The sequence below is a fragment of the Sinohyriopsis cumingii genome, unplaced genomic scaffold, assembly GCF_028554795.1.
Source record: "Sinohyriopsis cumingii isolate HCF-2022 unplaced genomic scaffold, ASM2855479v2 utg000624l, whole genome shotgun sequence".
NCBI classification, from domain to species: domain Eukaryota; kingdom Metazoa; phylum Mollusca; class Bivalvia; order Unionida; family Unionidae; genus Sinohyriopsis; species Sinohyriopsis cumingii.
The window spans coordinates 2786247-2805433 of NW_028315919.1; the positions used below are offsets into that span (position 1 = coordinate 2786247).

The following is a 19187-nucleotide window of genomic DNA, read 5'->3' on the forward strand; positions in this document are numbered from 1 at the left end:
AGACATTTTTTTTCAAAGATAAAATATATTTCTTTGAAAATACCTACCTGATCAAAATACATTAAGAGTACATCCACTACTTTGCAAATACAGTGTTACCCTGCTATAACACAATAGAACCACAGAACCTGACCATGTTATAGACCGAACCGTGTTATAAGCAGGCAGGTCCATTAGCTGAAGAAAATGATGCATGTACTCGAACAAATTTGTGGGGGTGTGGGGTGGGGTGGGGGTAGGTAATAAATGCAGGCAGTAAAATACATCCTTCATTGGCACAGTTACCATCTTAAATCGATGCATAATAAATGGGAAATACATCTGTAGTAAAAACAGATAAGGCATCTGTAATAGTTTACTTTATTTAGAGAACCATGGAATTGGTACATATACGTGTATACTATTTATATATCCATGTCTTATGTACAGCATGAATAGAGTATCAACACTGTGTACTCACCTGTGAATCTCATCACATACATTTAATACACAATACAATTCCACTGAAAAAAATCCACACAGATTTAAAATATTCAATAATTTTGTCACAGGTCATATAGGTCTGAGTTCAGTGGATAAACATAGCACAATCACGTAACGAATGATGAAGCACATTTACTTTTCAGTAGATCCCATGTCGGTAAAAGTTAGTTTTAAGCCGCCGTTGGTAGCATTCATAAGCAGAAACTTTTTCCCTGCAAAAAGGCAACTTTCACGGCACAGTAAATGTGTTCCAGTCACAATGGAAAATGAACAAATCCATCAGATTCCAATGCTTTTATTTAAGTTTGCTATTGACTTCTTTGAAGAAACGTTCTTTGTTTTTATTGAAGATTGTAGTCGGCTTTCCTTGATGAAATATGCATGCGCTCTTGAAGTCACCACTAAAGGCCAGCTTTAAAGAACCAAACAAATGTCTGTTTCTTATTGTGGCGGCAACATCAAATAATTGTTTAGCATGATTGAGACTGATTTTTTTTTCATTTGCTTAATAGTTTTCATAACAGTCAGTGCTTCAAAGGTAATGTTTTCTTTGAAATTTCAACAAATTATTTTATCTGGGTACATTTTTAAAAAAGGAATTGGCTGTTGTTTGGTCAATCATAGTTACAGTTCCTCCCAGGCTATTGAATAAACCAACAAGTAAGATTATTTTTTTTGTGGTTGTGGAGTGATGCTGCCTTCCACTCAGTTTAACAAAGGGTCAATGGACGATAGAGACGCAGGTGTTCTGGTCTGATGACAAGGATTACTACAGAACATGTGGGTGTTTTGAAGGATTTACTTCTGAGTGGAAATAAGAGGAATTTTACATACCATCCACATACATATGTCAGTCTATGTAAATATGTTAATTAATAGTGAGCGGCCGAAAGATAGATTATGAGATAATGCCTCATACAGTTGATCTCCACTACCAGAAATGTCAACAACAAAAAAGTGGATATCTCACAACATACAGTACTCATGCTAGATGTCAAGATAAGAGGATTATGATATAACAATGCACTGTTAAGATTGCTTGTCAATATGGACAAAGAAATAGTTTATTGTTGTTGCTGTTGTAGGGTTTAACGCCATTTTTCAGCACACGATAGGCTATATGTGGCGGCCAGTATCATTGGTGGAGGAAGAACCTGGGAAAACCCCAGTAAGAACCACCGACCCACGAGAAGCTACTGGCAAGCTTTCTCACATACCCACATTGGCCGAATCCGAGACTCGAACCCACGCAGACAGAGGTGAGATGGCAGTGATCCGTAATGGAGAACGCTTCAGACCACTTGGCCACTCGGGGTCCCTGAAAATAGTTTATGTAACAATAGATAAATTTCAGTGCATTTTATATCAGGTTTGCGGCTTCCTGTCATGGTGCCTCTGAATTTCTCCACTCCAAACCATTGGTTGTGTATACAAGTTTAAACAGCCAACAATGTCACCAATACAAAAAATTGCCAGATGGTATATTTTGCCACCAATAAGGAAAATAAAGTCGCAGTTTGCAACTTTGGCAAAGCCATACACAATCAAAGAATAAACATTTCTTACTTTATTTTTTGTACTTTTAAGAAGAAAAACTTTATTTGTGTACGAAAAAAATAGATATAAAATTTCAGGAGCCACTGCACGATCATCTTGTGTTATTCATGCATGATCTCTTGCCCAAAATGATAATAAACTTTTTATGTTTTCCCCGTACTTATCAGAAAGATTTTTTTTCATGTGTGAGAAAAATATATGTATTTAAAAGGAGAGCCACGCCGCAACCGTGTTATATCCAAATTCGCATTATAATGGAGTGCGCTATAGCGGGGTCACACTGTACTGCCCTCTTAAGCCAGAAAAGATTTACAAGTGACTTGGCTTGGTTTAGCAACAATGTTCTAAGAACTCTATTTGCCAAAAAAGGAAGTCAGATTAGAGCATTCGCCCCTTGGATATAGGGATGTATGCCAAATATCCTTAAGTTCAGTCAGCTCTGAGACTCCAGTTTCTGAACATTGTTACAACTCAATGGTCATACACTACGTAACATTAATGAAGGGAAACCAACAAGTTTGGTTAAATCAACAAATAATTTATTTCCCCTGAATGCACAATGAAACTTCAAATGAGACAGCATTGCAGTGTTGTGAAATAAATCCAAAATAATCCTGAATGTTCTATCACAAGTCCAAAAGTAGAGAATGTTCCAAATGAATTCCAATAATTCTGTATGTCTTTAAGTACCATAACGTAATATGATATGTTCCAGAATGTCGTTGCACAAGTCCTCAATAACCCCAAAGTAGTGTTTTAGCCAAAAAGTCAATAAGAACTTTGTAATTCCAATGAGTAATTTAAATAAATCATTCTTCTAGAATTATATCTGAATACAACAACAATGTCCGACCACAGATCCTAAAAGAATGCCATTAAACAGGAATGAAATTGTCATCTGACCCATGACAAAAGAGAATACTCTTGAAAACTAACCATTTATAATAGAACAATTTACTAACTCATAAACAAGGTCAGGTCTTGAACTCAAACTCGAGTAAAAACAAAATTTTATTTACTTCTTAGAAGCATGACAAAACTCAGGTATTCACATCCCTCAATCAATACAAAAGTCAGATACACAATATAAATTAAACATACATTACTACATATATGAATCATCTTAGTTACAAATGGAATATGGGCTAAGCTTAGCATTTCGTACTAGAAATGGGTGGCCATACAACAGATTAAATTTCCCCCCCACAAATCCAATATAAGCAGAGTGACCCATGTTGTTACAAAGCTGCTGAGGGACCTGGGAGGGGGGGGAGGGGTGAGAAGCCTGCTGTCGAGTCACCAAAAGCATCACCAGATATCTGCAATGTGAGGTCTATGAAGTAGAAGCTAGAAAAGCTCAAATCTGACCTCCATCTTATGTATTGGATTACTGAGGTGAGAATAGTTCTGCTCAAAATTAAGCTAGCCTCAACCACACTGACCATATGAGCCACTGAAAGAAATTCATCTGATCTTGGGTTGGTTACCTATATCATAAGCAGATAACTAACAGTGTCCAAGATGACAGCCCCAAGTGAAGTAATGGCAATGAGTGGTGGGAAATGTTGAGATCTCACTCTTATGTTAATGTGTAGGAAGTGCATAGCTGATAATTATGAGTAGGTTGAGTATAGTTTATGATAATAAGCAGGCAGAATATAGTTGATTTTACTGAGTATGCAGAGTCTAGTTTGCTATGTTAATGAATATGCAGAGTTAGTTGATATGATCAGTAGGTAGAGTGTATTTGATATGATCAGTAGAAGAGTATAGTTGATGGTAAAAGCAGGCAGATCATAGGTGATATGTTGAGCATTCAGAGCATAGATGATATGAGTACTAGGCAAAGTATAGTTAATATGATGAGCAGGGAGAGTATAGTTGATATGATGAGTAGGTTGAGTATATTTGATATGATCAGTAGAAGAGTATAGTTGATGGTAAAAGCAGGCAGATTATAGGTGATATGTTGAGTATTTAGAGCATAGATGATATGATGAGTACTAGGCAGAGTATAGTTAATATGATGAGTAGGCAGAGCATAATTGATATGATGAATATTCAGGGACTAGACATGATAATGAGTAGGCAGAGTGTAGCTGATATGAGTATTCAGAGCATAGTTGATACAATGAGTAGGAAGAGTATAGCTAATATAATAATGAGTATTCAGAGCATAACTGATATGATGAGTTGTAAGAGTAGAGTTGATGTGATAATAAGCAGGCATAGCATAGTTAATATGATAATAAAAAGGCAGAGTATAGTCGATATGTTAGTGAGTAGGCAGAGTAATGTTGATGTGGCGATGAACAGACATAGCATAGTTGATGATGAGCAGGCACAGCATATGTAATGTATATTTAATTTAATTGTTTGTTTGTTTTTTTCGAAATTCTTTCTGGGATTTCCTTACTGATAAATTTCCACTGAGCCTGCACATTACGTTATTTAATGCAGAAAATGAGCTGCAACTACAATATCTTTTAGGTAAAAGGTTACCATCAGGAGTAATCGACAAAGAAAACTCCAAGCTATTCGTCCTGTATGCAGCATACTTTGTCATGCAGTGTGCAGCTATCTTCTGTAAATAAGGTACTGAAACTTGCAACTTATGAGTTGATGAACAGTTTGTTGATTTATATTGTATAAGAATTTGTATTCTAATATAGAATTTTTTTTTTTTTTCAAATATTTATTGATTGTATTCAGATGATTTATTTTTATATCATGTAATCTTCCATGGAAGGAAATAAAGATGATGATGATGATGATGATGATGATAGTTTTAACATCTGTTTTATTTCATTGCATGCTATTGTTTACTGGACTTGACCTTGTCCAAAATTGAGTTCATTTCTGATTGACTTTTTTAATTTTTTTAATTTCATTTATATAAACAACTAAAAATAGCTTTATTATATTCTATGTGTATGAGCTTATTAACCAAATTATTATCCTAGTAAACAACTTTTAATTTTTTTTTTATCTGTCTCTGAGTAAGAATCATTAAGTTGAGTCAAGGTCATACCTGGACTACATGATAGGTACAGTGCAACCCCGCTATAATGCGAATTCAGATATAACGCAGTCGTGGCGTGGCTCCTGAAATTTTGTATATTCATTCGCACATGAAAAACAATTTTTTTCTTGAATGAATTCAAATGTAATATGATCAGAAATTTTAAATACAAGTATGTGTATTTTTCTCGTACTGGAAAACCTATTATTGTTTTTAAGTACGATAAATAGTGTGTAAAACGTTAATTATCATTTTGGGGAAGAGTTCGCGTATGAATTTTAATATAATACAATCGTGGCGTATCTTCTGAAATTTAACATTATCACCAGGATCTTGAAGTGTTATGCCAAAATAAACATTATCAGAAATGTTACTTATTATTGATCCATGAGTAAAGCCAGCAAGTTGTCTTTGTGATTGTCTTCAATTAATTCTGTATACAATCATTGCTCAAACAATAGCCAACATGTGTTTCTTCTTCAACTGCATACACAACCAAGCAGCAGACAATGTGGTGGTTGATAAGATTCACACAATTTAACAAACATCAAAAAACAAAAGCCATCAACAAGTTTGCTGGGCTTGGTGGTGTTATTAGATGCAATCAGTTGACCAGTACATAATGTCCGCTTTATTAGCTGGAAATTGAAAGGGAATGAAATTGTACATGCGTTCAGCTTTAAATTTTTTTATAAAAGTGACTCGTGACCATTGCAGGCCTACTGCACTTAGTTCTCAGATTTTACATGTGTATGGGTTTACTTATGAACTCGTTACTAATTTCCTATTTTTTAATAAAAATATTTTACTGTTATGGAAAAGCATGTTCACAAACGCCATTCTTTCTCTGCACTTTGCGCAAAAAAAACCTTATTATCATTTTGGGGAAGAGATCATGTATGAATTTGAATATAACATGGTACAACCATGGCATGGTTCCTGAAATTTTAAATACATGTATGTGTATTTTTCTCATACCTGGAAAAATAGTTTTTTAAAAGTACGAGAAATAGTGTGTAAAACGTTTATCTCATTTTAGGGAAGAGTTCGAGTATGAATTCGAATATAATACGATCGTGGCTTGGCTTCTGAAATTTAACAATTTCACCAGGTTCTTGAAGTGTTATTCCGAAATAAACATTATCGGAAATGTTACTTACTGATCCATGAGTAATGCCAGTAAGTCGTCTTTGTGATTGTCTTCAATTAATTATGTATACAATAGTTGCACAGATAATAGTCAACATGTGTTTCTTCTTCAACTGCATACACAACCAAGAGGCAGACAATGCGGTGGATGATAAAAGATTCTCACAATTTATAAACATCAAAAAGCAAAAGCTGCCAACATGTTTGCTGGGCTTGGCAGTGTTATTAAACGCAATCAGTTGACCAGTAAATAATTTACACTTTATTTGCTGGAAATTGAAAGGGTATGAAACTGTACATGCGTTCAGCTTAATTTTATTATATAAAAGTGACTTGTGACCATTGTAGGCCTACTGCACTTAGTTCTTGGGTTTTACATGGGTATGGTGTTTGTTTATGAAATCGTTATTAATTTCCTACTTTTTACAAAAATATTTTACCATTATGGAAAAGCAAGTACACAAACACAAGTCTTTCTCTGCACTTAGCGCAATGATTAGTATAGTAGTTTTCACATGTTTCTTTCAATATTCACAAAATCTGAAGTAAAAGTTATATGCACGCTGAAAGCATGTGTTGATTGGTAATTATTCTTGCTGTAGTCGTTCAAACAAATAGACGTACAAGTGTTAATTATTGGAAATTTGCAATGGATAAATGTGCACAGAAACGCATATGAGAAAATTTTAGCAGTATGAAATTTGTACAGACACCATTCATAGACCCTTGAACATAATGAACCGTACATGTGCTTCGTCTTTCTTAACCTAATTTTGCTGTTAATTTTCCCCATTGAATTCAGACACATAATGATGTGTGACAAAATTATTGAATAGTTTAAATAGGTATGCAATTTTTGCAATGGAATTAAATATATTATGGATTAATTTCAAGCCCCAACAGTACGATATCAGACGGCAAGTAAACGGTGTTGATACTCTGTTCATGCTGTATATTAAACATTAAATTCAGACACAATGATCTGGGAATTTTTTTTTGAATATTGTAAATCTGTGTGCAATTTTTCAATGGAATTACATGCATTATAGATGAACTGAATGCCACGATGGCACAATAGTAAATGGTGTTGATACCCTATTTATCATATACATTAGTCACGAATACACGTACATGTGCCAATGAGTTGTTCTCTGAAAAGGTCAAATACTCTAAAACCCCGCATTAACGTGACCCAGATATCAACGCGATCCAATTTTTTGGACCCCAATTATCGCGTTATAGTGGGGTTGCACTGTATCATGTGCCAGTTGGTAACAAACTTCTAATGTTTCCAGAAGAATTAACTTTTGACTCACATCTGGGAATCTGTATTGCATCTTAGTGATATAACTGATGTTATGATGAAGGTTTGTCAGTTGGGCTTAAGACAATTGACACGTTAAAGTGTATAATGTTGTGTCCAGTTAGGGGTGAATTTTTATTTTCTTCAAATTATAGAAGAAAGTGATTATTTCCCTGGAAATACAAAGTGATCTGATATCATTCTTGGATAAAGACATTCACTGGAATGTTTACTGAATTCAAAACTGGAATATTTTCTGTGATTCAAAAAGAAACTGTTGACACCTCTGCACTTCGTAGCTTATTACAGACGTCATCACCTTCCATCTTGAATTTCATCAGGATTTGAACTGAGATTCACTTAGAACTTATCATTGATAGGACTTGTGTTTATAATTCTTGGATTATTTTTGGATCTGATTTGCAATACCTTAAGTTCATATTTCATATTTTTCATTTTGTATCCTAGGGAAATAAATTATTTGTTAAATTTTACAAAGTATTTTGTCTTCACTCTTTTCTGTTACTTATTTTAAGAGCATAGACTCATAACACATAGTTGACAATAATGAGTAGGCAGAGCATAGTTCATATGTTAATGAGTAGGCAGAGCATAGCTGACACATAAATGTGCAGACAGAGCATAGTTGCTATGTTAATGAATAGGCAGAGCATAGTTGCTATGTTAATGAGTATTCAGAGCACAGTTGCTATGTTAATGAGTAAGCAGAGCATAGCTGACACATAAATGTGTAGACAGAGCATAGTTGCTATGTTAATGAATAGGCAGAGCATAGTTGCTATGTTAATGAGTATTCAGAGCACAGTTGCTATGTTAATGAGTAGTCAGAGTATAGTTGCTATGTTAATGAGTAGTCAGAGTATAGTTGATATGTTAATGAATAGGCAGAGCATAGTGTCAATGAGTAGGAAGAGCATGGTTGCTGTGTTAATGAGTAGTCAGAGTATAGTTGACATGTTAATGAGTAGTCAGAGTATAGTTGATGTGTTAGTGAGTAGGCAGATCATAGCTGATACATAAATTAGTAGGCAGAACATAGTTGACATGATGAGCAGGCAGAACATGATTGATATGTCAATTTTATTCTTTATCATACCTGATCGAGAGTATGATATGCGAGGTGGCTGATCTTTCATAATCAAATCCAGAGGCCCAAGTCCTTCATGGTCTCTGGTGTACAAATCACTATTATTCTACAAAAAAAGAAAAGAAAGAGACAAACTATAGCCAATGGAAAGTTTCTGAAAAACCTGTACTACTTTGGCTTTTAAACAGTGAAACTGAAAAAATATCTAGTTTTTAAAAAATTGGGACTAAGTGAGTCACTGTTTGGAAGGTCAATTGTTTCACCTTATTCCATCAGTTTCTACAAATTAATGTATATAATAAAGCAACCAGGACATGAGTAGTGCCTTTCCAAAGCTTATTCATGTTTCTTCAAGTTTGTGATTTGTGAATTATCATATAACTAACAATTTCTTTTGGGATCATAAATCTTTGTAAAAAAGCAATGCAGGTAATGTAAATTCATATATTTTTGAGGGTTTACATTTTCTGCAGTTTAGCACAAATTTAAATCTTTGTCAGTACCTAAATTCATGGATTATGGGAGGAGTTTTAAAGATAAATCGCAGTTCATTAAGCTTTTACATGCATCTTTTATAGCAATCATAAAATACAAGAAAAAGTGGTATACTACAAAAGTGATTTCACCATAATGTGTTTTCAAAGTGAACAATACAAGGAATTTCAGTAACTGTTCACACTAACTACTCAGAATCCATAATTAAAGATGCCATGATACAAAAATAGACTTTCAATTTTGGCTCCTGCAAGGAGTTTTACCTACCAAAGAAAAACTACACTGAGGTCACATGTGACTATCAGTTTTCTGGCATTAAGAAATTTAAGTACTCACTGAAATCAACAATAAATTAATGGTTTTTTTATATTCCTTTGACGTACATTTGGCTTAAAGGTCACCGGCCACCTATTTTTTACAAACGTGTGATATTATTATAGTTATAAATAAAATGCATTGGTTATGTATGCACACCATAAAAATGTTTAATTAGATTTAAAACTCTGCTTTATAAAATGAAAAAATTATTCGGCACATCTCTGTAAACAATCGGTAGTTTCCACATGCCAAAACCAGATATGACGTACATTTATCCCTTCTATTCAACCTAGCCATTCAAGTGCTTAATTTCCCCACGTACATGTCTATGTGATATCGCATACGATCGTGCTTTTGTACAGCAAATATGGTGCACTGTGTTGCATACGGATGTAACCAAAAGAGTGATGATGGGAAAAAGTGTTCTTTCTTTTTCCGAAAAACCATGTTTACCAGAAAAAAGTGTATTTAATCTGTGGGATCGAATAGGGGAGGGATGGGAAAGTTGTATCATTTATGCCGGATTATAGTGAATTAGGCCCAAAGACAATTTGGCCCAACTTGAAATACAATTCGGCCAAACTTAACAACAGTTTGTAGGTTCTTTTTCTTCAACAAAAAAGTAGATGCTATGTAAAATAGGTTTTAGGGAAAAAAACTAAATTTAAACAAACTATTTTGATATTCTTTGAAAGAAAATAATCATACTTCATGTCATACATATTTATGAGAGAAAACACAAACTGACATATCTTTCTTGTTCTAACTGAAATATTTATATACAGTTTTAATGCTAACAAATATATGCATCTGCACAACGACATTCTCAATTTAAGTCTTCTGGTCAAATTATCAATAATCATTTATAAAACAAAAATACATAACAGATAATATTCTACATAATATGTATACATTTTGCTAAGGGTAGTGTACATAAGCTATTATAACAAATATATTTAATTTAAGGCTTCACGTTTTAACACAGCTGCATACAATACATACTAGATTACACATGAGAGAGAGAGAGAGAGAATAATGTTGAGCATTTTGTCAGTATTTAGTTGTTGCAATATGAAGCTCTTACCAGTTAATTTTATTGTTTTTTTTTTATTTTTCAAGTTGTCTTAGTGTTTGTGTGCGTAAATTGAAAGCTTGTCATTACTGATCAATATCGTCAATCATATTTACTCCATTATTCCGTACAAATTAGAAAGGAAATAATTTTGTGTTTAATTTGTGCCACACACACACACTCATGGAACACAATAAATTGATAAACATACACTTGTTTGAAAATAAAATGAAAGAAATTAACCTTGCATTGTTATCATATATTCCTTCTTTTTTCATCATGCGAAAAATTATTTTTTAAAAATATATATCCACGAAATCCGTATATGTAGCGGATGCCAGCTTGCGTATGCATCCTTAGTGTAGTGTGTATCACTTATGTCAAATAACAAAATCGCAAATGAGACGAAAGTATCACCCAATTGCTTGAAGGCACCTGCCATTTACGCATGATATGTTACTTATTGCAAACTGACCCAGACTGTATTGTATCCAGGTTAACTAGAAGTCGGTATCTCGCAAATAAAAAAAAAATCATTATTTTAAAATACATTCAATGTGAGTGCAAATGATAATCTTTCTGCTAGCATGGGTTATAAAAGTATTATTAAAGCAAGTTATTATTGTGTATACTATTTGCCCTGCAAACATCAATTATGATTACATATGGCAAACAAATAGAAGCCCGGGTGATAAACACAACTGGCAGGAAGCAATAAACTCGTTGTTTAAACTTACCGACAGGACATCAACTACATAGGTTATTTTATTACAATGCAAACCAACCCAGGAAACTTGACTTTGGTATCTTTTTAGTGTGCCGATGTTTTCTTCTGAAGTCTGCCGACAAAGGGAAGTCAAGTTTGGTTCCTTTGGATTATTTAAGTGTGCCAATTTCTTTCATAATGTTGTTTTTTTTTTATTATAAAATCTGCCGACACAGGGAAGCCAGCATTGATTCTTTTTACCTGTATTAACGGGAATTTTCAAAATAAATTGAAACAATGGAACAGTTTTGAAAGCGACACAATCTAATGCGTCATGCACGCATACCGATATAAGGCTGAACAGTAAATTAGTTTTCATTAGTTTCATCTAAATATTCCCTATCCATAGTTTATAGTGTTTCATTTTTCGACAACAAGAAGTATGTCGTCTTGTAGGGATAAATGAACGTCATTTCCGGTTGCATCCTCTATAGAGGGGAAATCGTAACTAAGGAGAAGTAACAGCGTTGTATACTTCTATTTCAAGTTATTAAATTATTATTTGTTCTTTACACTTGATAATTTTTTTGTTCTTTTTGTGCAAAGTATAACTATTTTTAATCACGTAATGCAAATCTGATATAAACAGGAAAATGTTGGAGTATGGCCGGTGACCTTTAATATAAAGAAGATCAAACTGAATCAAAAACATGGAGCCTCCATGCTAGTAACACACAAATGATGGATAACAGACACATGGCCATACCATACTGCTAAATAGTCCTTATAACAAAGTGAGCATACTGCCTGAAGAGCTAAGAACTGCAAAATCTTTTGTATGAGTCATTAAAGAATTTTGTTTTACCTGAACAAGAAGTCTAACAGCTGCAAGCTGACCATAAAACAAAGCTCTGTGCAATGCAGTCCACCCTGACTCAGTGTCTTTTGCTGTAACATCCCCATTCTTTTCTTTTAAGAGCCATTCAACAATGTCCGTCTTTCCACATGCTGCAGCTACATGCAACGCTGACCTCCCACATGAATCTGAATACTGGGCTGCATTATAACATAATCTTGAAAAAGCTTGTATCTCTCTAAGTGTGCATTTGCTAATGGCTGCATTAAACTCCTGTGCATGTTTCCTAGAGCGGCACTTTGGCCCACATTCAGGGTCAAATCCGGGCATTGTAGGTAGGAACAATTATGAATAATGATATGCTACAGTAACATATATTATGATTTACAATATTAATACTGATACAGTCAATATACAAGTGTCAATACTGGCAAAAATGGGAATTTAAGACTGAATTCATTTGGACAAATATACAGGAAGGAACCTTTTGTTAAATAATTATTACTGACATGAAGGAGTTTTGACTGATACAAGGTATCGTGATGTCATGGAATTTCTAAATGCACTAACTCAAAATGTACTGTTCTACTGTAAACTAGACTGTATGTTGAGCAAAAACAATTATTGAGGGAGGGTGCTGACTAGAATAAATAAAGAAATATAGCCCTACTTCACCCTCCCCTCAACATGCCCACAATGGGCACACATTGTTATCAGTCAGCAAGCCATGATTGGGTAGAGACAATCCTGAAAAGAAAAAGAAAAAATTGGAAAATTATTTTTAAAAATAGCAAAGTAAATCCAAACAAAGATGGGGTTCATACCATGAGTCTAAGCATGAAATACAACAAAATCCTGAGGATTAAATTATGAATGGTCATAAAATACAAACAATATTGCTATATATATGAGCCGATGATACCAAGTACAAACAACATAACCCCATAATGCACTAGCTGATCAGGGTCTACGTTGTTAACTCTACTAATCACTATTAGCAAACTACACAGACTTAGATCTGACAGCACATTATTATGTGATAGCAGATCTGGGTCTATATAGTTGCAATAAGATCTGACTTCTAAGCAAGTATATATGGTATTTGGCCTATTAAATCATTCTCCATGACCATCCTGAATGCCAGAAAAGACTCTACGGACACTTGTAACTAAATGTTCACATGCTATTTCTAATATTTACATACTGGCAGTCAACGGACCTACTGGAGAAACAAAGCACCATGTAAATCACCTCTCTATATGAACTAATAATCTAAATGCCTTTTCTGACTGGTGGAATGCCAGTCATGAGGTAAACACAAATTTTCTGGATTTTTATGGCATTAAGTTTAATCCTGCCGAAGTACATGAACATTACAATTAGTCTAATCACATTTAAATACATGAACATCACGATAAATCTAATCACATTTAAGTAAATGAACATTACAATAAGTCTGAGCGTATTTAAGTACATGAACATTACAATTAGTCTAATCACATTTAAATACATGAACATCACGATATATCTAATCACATTTAAGTAAATGAACATTACAATAAGTCTGAGCGTATTTAAGTACATGAACATCACAATAAGTCTAAACACTAAAGGTGCCAATGGGTACCCAGGTATTCGGGTACCCGCCCACTGATAATAAACTGGGTAATATAATGAACAACCAGGTACCTGTTAAAAAAAGATTTCCAAGTTCAGATCGAGACAGAGAATAATGATTAAAGTTTGAGGCCCGTATCGTGTGCGCATTTATTCATCATCACAGGGTCCTGTATGGTTGCTTACCATTTAGTTGTCATACATGTAATGTACTATATAATAATACAAGGGAGGGCATTTCTCTCCTTTCTCACATGTCCTATTTAAGAATCAACATTGATATTTCAAGCTAGAGTGTCCTAATTTTGTGCCTGTCCATGGTTCGTGTGCCATTTTTCTCGTGACTTAAACGCGTTTGTTCTGAATCAAATTCCATGTCATCTATGGCATATAATAATCCATCATTTTTTTAAGTATTCTCTTACAGGCCTATACACATGCCTTGTTTTCCTGAAGACGTTGTTTTACATTGTCATGAATGTGTTTTGTACATAACAAAAATTTTGCCTGTGGGAATCTGGCTTTCAGGATGTTCATCATGCTCTTTTCTTCATCACCTCCTATAGTTAATGAAGCTTGTGTCCAAATTGATCCCTAACGTGTGAGAAAAATGTCCCTGAAGTTTCCTCTTCAGTATCCAAATATATCATGCATGGCCTAAACATCACCAAAAAATCATTGGCTCTATTGCTTATCATGCAATAGTTTTTGTAGGAAAGACTGTGGGACATTCCAAGTTGAAAGTTCTATCAACACTAGGAACAATCCCATCATCTCCTTCACAGTTTCTGATCATGTTATCCATCTGTTGGTCACTATAAACAATGACAACAGGTTTCTTGTGTTTTTTCAAAATTATTTCTTGGATGACTGGATTATTGTGAAGCTCACTTAAAACACCACATCATCAGCTATTTTTATTCTGGCGTTAATATTTTCTGAACATTTTTGTTTATGGTCTCTGAATTTCTTGCCATTTATTTAATAGATTTTGGAGCCATGAAACTGTTGTCTTCCATATGTTATGTCAGAACCTTGTTGACTTTCTCATGCTTTGCCATTTCAGCTGCTCTCTTTAGAATTTTTGGGTCTGTCCTTACATGTGGCTCTGCGGGTCCCCCGAGTGGCCGAGTGATTTAAAGCGCTCTCCATTATGTACAGCCTATCATGTGCTGGAAAATGGCATTAAACCCTACAACAACAACAACATGTGGCTCTCATTTCTTAGAATTTCTGTGTTGTTTAAAGATTATTGGCATTTTGCCACAGTATTCCACAATGGCCAGCATTATTTTCAACAGGAAAGGAATTAGGCAATCCAGCAATTCTTGTTATGGATTTGTTTAATTATTTGGCTATCATCAATTTAGTATAATATTTATAAAGTGTTAAAACACCTGATGGCTGAGGCAATATTGGTTCTTAGGTGATTGCACCATTGACCATTCTCCTGACACAGTACTGTTCATTTTTTATATATATACTACATAATTTGTCAACAGTATTAGTGTCAACAAAACTCTAACTGTTATAGCAGTTCTCCAGTCCCAAACACCAGTCATCTGGGAAGTTTTTGGCACCATTACCATCATCAGGTGCTTTAATGACAATGTATATGTCACTTTTTATTCCGCATGGGATGCTTTTTATCTCTTTCAGTGGACATAACTTTCAGTAATTCCTTTTTGATCATGAAGTTTCCAGGGCTGCTATCTAAGGAATCACCACTCACAGAATGGCATGATAAACATATGTACTCTAGCTCAAGAGAAGACACAACCCACACGAATGCAGTTGGAAACGTCATCTGATTGACAATTTCCACATAGATATCTATTTGCACACTTTCTAGACATATCAAATGAGGATTCACTGAACGATTTTGTAAACATGTAGCACAATGACTGAAGGTATTGTGCAGAAAGACTAAACATTTGCCTGTTATATACTTTGTCATGGTCAGGTAATTAGAATAGCGGAGAACTCACCCCATGGAGAACCCATCCCACGTGTCAGGAGAAGTCGCCCCATGGTGGTCGGAGAAGTCGCCCCACTTCGCCTGGAGAAGTCGCCCCAAGGATCATATATAGTAATTCTGAGATGTCGCCACATGGTTGTTAAGCCTTTATTTATTGTTGTTTTTCTTCAACTTAATAACTTATTAAATCTATAAAATTTGCAATTTTTCAATTTTTCCATGTGTAGGATAATTTCAATTTTGTAAATATGTTTGTAATTTATTCAACGAATTTTGTAATTGACATTCATCTGAAATAATATGTCGTACCTTTTGGACTGACTACATGGTATACAGTTTTTACATGACATGGGATGACAAGAAAACTATTCCATATATTGGTGGATATTAGCTTCCTTGATATGAATAATTGCAAAGATAGTGCTATCAATATTTTTCATTACATTTACATCTAAAAATGGAACATGTGTACTAGATGCAGTATAAGTAAATTTAATCGTCTGGTGAAAATGATTTAGGCAATCAATACATTTTTTCAGTTCTTAAGCTGAATGCTTCCAGATCACAAATATCTAAAAATCTGAACCAAAGAGATGGATTAAACTTTTTGCTTTGAAGAAAATTTTTTTCTAACTTACCCATGAAAGGGAAGAGTATGAAGGAGCCATATTAATACCCATTGACGTACCCATTATTTGTATGTAATTCATATAATTAAATTGAAAATAGTTATTTCCCAAGATAAGTTTTATTATTTTACAAATATTTTCACTAGATAGTGTGCTATTATTAGGACTGTTATCAAGAAAATATTTACACGCTTCAATACCATCTGCATGCGGAATGCTGGTACAGTGTGACCCCGCTACAACACGGTAGTTGGGCGCAATAGAACCCGACCGCGTTATAGACCGAACCATGTTATAAGCAACCAGTTCAGTTAGCTGAAGAAAATTATGCATGTACCCAAAAAAATTACAGGGAGGGGGGTGTAGGTAATAAATGTGGACGGTAAAATACGTGCTTCATCAGCACAATTATCATCTTAAATTGATGCATATTAAATGAGAAATACACCTGTAGTGAAAACAGAGAAGACATATATAATAGTTTACTTTATTTAGAGAACCACAAATTGGTACATATATGTGAATACTGTTTATATATACATGTCTAATGTATAGCATGAATAGTATCAACACCATGTACTCACCTGTGAACCTCATCATATACACTGAATCCACAATACAAGTGATTCCATCAAAAATATGCACACACACTGCTTTAAAATATTCAATAATTTTGTCACAGGTCATATTGGTCTAATTCAGTGGAAAAATATAGCACAATCACGTAACGAATGACGAAGCACATTTACTTTTCAGTACGTCCCAAGTCGGTAAAAGTTAGGCTGCATTTTAAGCCCCCTTTGGTAGCGTTCATAAGCATAAACATTTTCCCTTACAAAAAGAAAACTTTCACGGCACAGTTAACGTGTTCCAGTCACGTTGGAAAATGCAAAAATCCATCAGATTCCATCACTTTTATTTAAGTTTGGTACCGACTTCCTTTGAGGAAAAGTTCTTTGTTTTTATTGAAAGATTGTAGTTGGCTTTCTTTGATGAAGGGTGCATGTGTTTCAGTATATGAATTACATCATATAATGGGTCGTCCTGGAAAATTTAAAGGTCAATTATGGCCAGGATTTTTATGAGTTTTGGGTAATATGTAGAACTGAGGTGTACGTATGTTAAGAGGGAAAGTATCAAATTCCTCATATACGGAATTATTATTTTTAACGATCTCATTAATGCATGTTGAATTTTTTTATTTAATTTCTACTGACGGGTCTTCGATATGTTTGTAGTATTTTTCATCATTTAATTGATGTTCAACTTCTTTAACATAATCATCTTGATTCATAATAATAATAGTGTTTGACTTATCATCCTTTTTAATCACTACACTGTCGTCATTCATCAGATTATATAAAGACTTAATTTCATCCTTAGAAATATTACTATGATATTGCTTTTTATGATTACCAGTTAATATCTCTTTTGTGATCACGTATACATAAAAATCTAAATATGAATCACGTAAAAGATGATTTAATTCTGTTATAAAAAGGTTATCTGGGTGACAAGTTTTGGGGTGACTTCTCCAACCAATTGGGGCGACTTCTCCAACCACTCTGGGGCGACTTCTCCAGATACACTGGGGTGAGTTCTCTATGGGGCGAGTTTTTCGCATACCAGGTAATTAACATCTCAAGTGAATACAACTGTCACAATTAAAATCAAAAGGTGTTAAGTGCTATTTCAGTCTCATCATCAAGCAATTAATTATTTGTCATTCTTATTGCGGTATCCATTTTGGCAGCAGAATCACTTGACAGATCACCAAAGCAAAATTTGCTGGTACACACTAATTTTTAAACCAACAAGAAGATCTATCCCTTTTTTCCCCCAACTACCAGTAATGTCAGGCAAAAAATGCAAGAGATCTACTTGCTGGATTTCAATTTATAATTACTTATCCGTCCTGTTTTTGTGGTGTTAGCTCGAGTTTGAAATAAATGAAAACTTTATTCATCTCTGTCTATTTATATAATAACTGAGTGGAGATTAAAGCCGAAATATATAAGACTAGTAAATTGCATTTGTATTTATTTATCAACCTGACACAAGAACGCCAACTTTTAAAGAAAAAGGTCGGATGGAGGAGGCGCTGCAGTTTAGAGATGAGGAGGTAGACCATGCGATTTGGTGTGGATTTTGTGTGTTTTGTAATACGGGTGTTAAGATGCTGACAGACCTGCCCGTAAAACGTAAGACCGCAGACCACTATCACACGCATCATAACAAGCGATAATGATTGAATTTATCTAGCTTAGATGCCAACGATGGACAACCACAAGTTTATTTACATACAAAACTATCTGTGACAACTGTGAAGAACCCAATCAAATTTGGAAACAACGAAGAAACCAGTATGCATCATGATGACAGTTGGCGGAAAATTTGCTGAAAGGAGGCAGACATTTTGAATCGTGTTTGGAAACTCTCAAAACAATGTATACTTCTTTTATTTCATTTCAGACTATAACAAATTGTGCAAAATTGTTCAAAAATATAGTTTTCTTATAAAACATTACCATGATATTCAAGATATATCCAAAATTTATGTTTATTTTAATATTTAATAAATACGTTGTTTGAGAGTAAACGCGAGTCATTCGGGCATTCATTCGCTGTTTCTGCCAGAAAAACAAAAAAAAAAAAAAAAAAAAAAAAACTCTTAAAGGTTTGACGGCGCAGCAATCTACAGAAAAACAATCGTACATTTTGTCCCCGGAAAATATTTCGACAATAAAATAGAAGAAATAAAATTTATTTAGATCACCTCAGCCAATTCTACGATTGGATTGACTGAGAAATTACGAATCGACACACACACAATAGGTCGATCATTCGTAACTTCTCGTCAATCCTCGTTTCGTAAATTGTCAAAGTAACTTTAT

The 19187-nt window shown here is 34.2% G+C and overlaps 1 protein-coding gene across 2 annotated transcripts in view; it reads right to left on the bottom strand.

Annotated features, from left to right (window-relative positions):
* The window catches only part of LOC149773610 (inhibitor of Bruton tyrosine kinase-like), a 104960-nt gene extending 86070 nt beyond the window's left edge, over nt 1-18890 (bottom strand). The window contains exons 1-3 of one of the 2 annotated variants that reach the window (XM_089946347.1): nt 18598-18890; nt 12079-12816; nt 8632-8728 (exon numbers count right to left, since the gene is read on the bottom strand). In XM_089946347.1, the coding sequence (XP_089802473.1) occupies nt 8632-8728; nt 12079-12399 (418 nt within the window). In that variant the 5' untranslated portion in view covers nt 12400-12816; nt 18598-18890. Of the gene's footprint in view, nt 1-8631; nt 8729-12078; nt 12817-16877; nt 17236-18597 lie in introns of those variants that run through there. The other variant, XM_089946348.1, reaches the window with a different exon arrangement.
* Nucleotides 18891-19187: the final 297 nt, after the last annotated feature.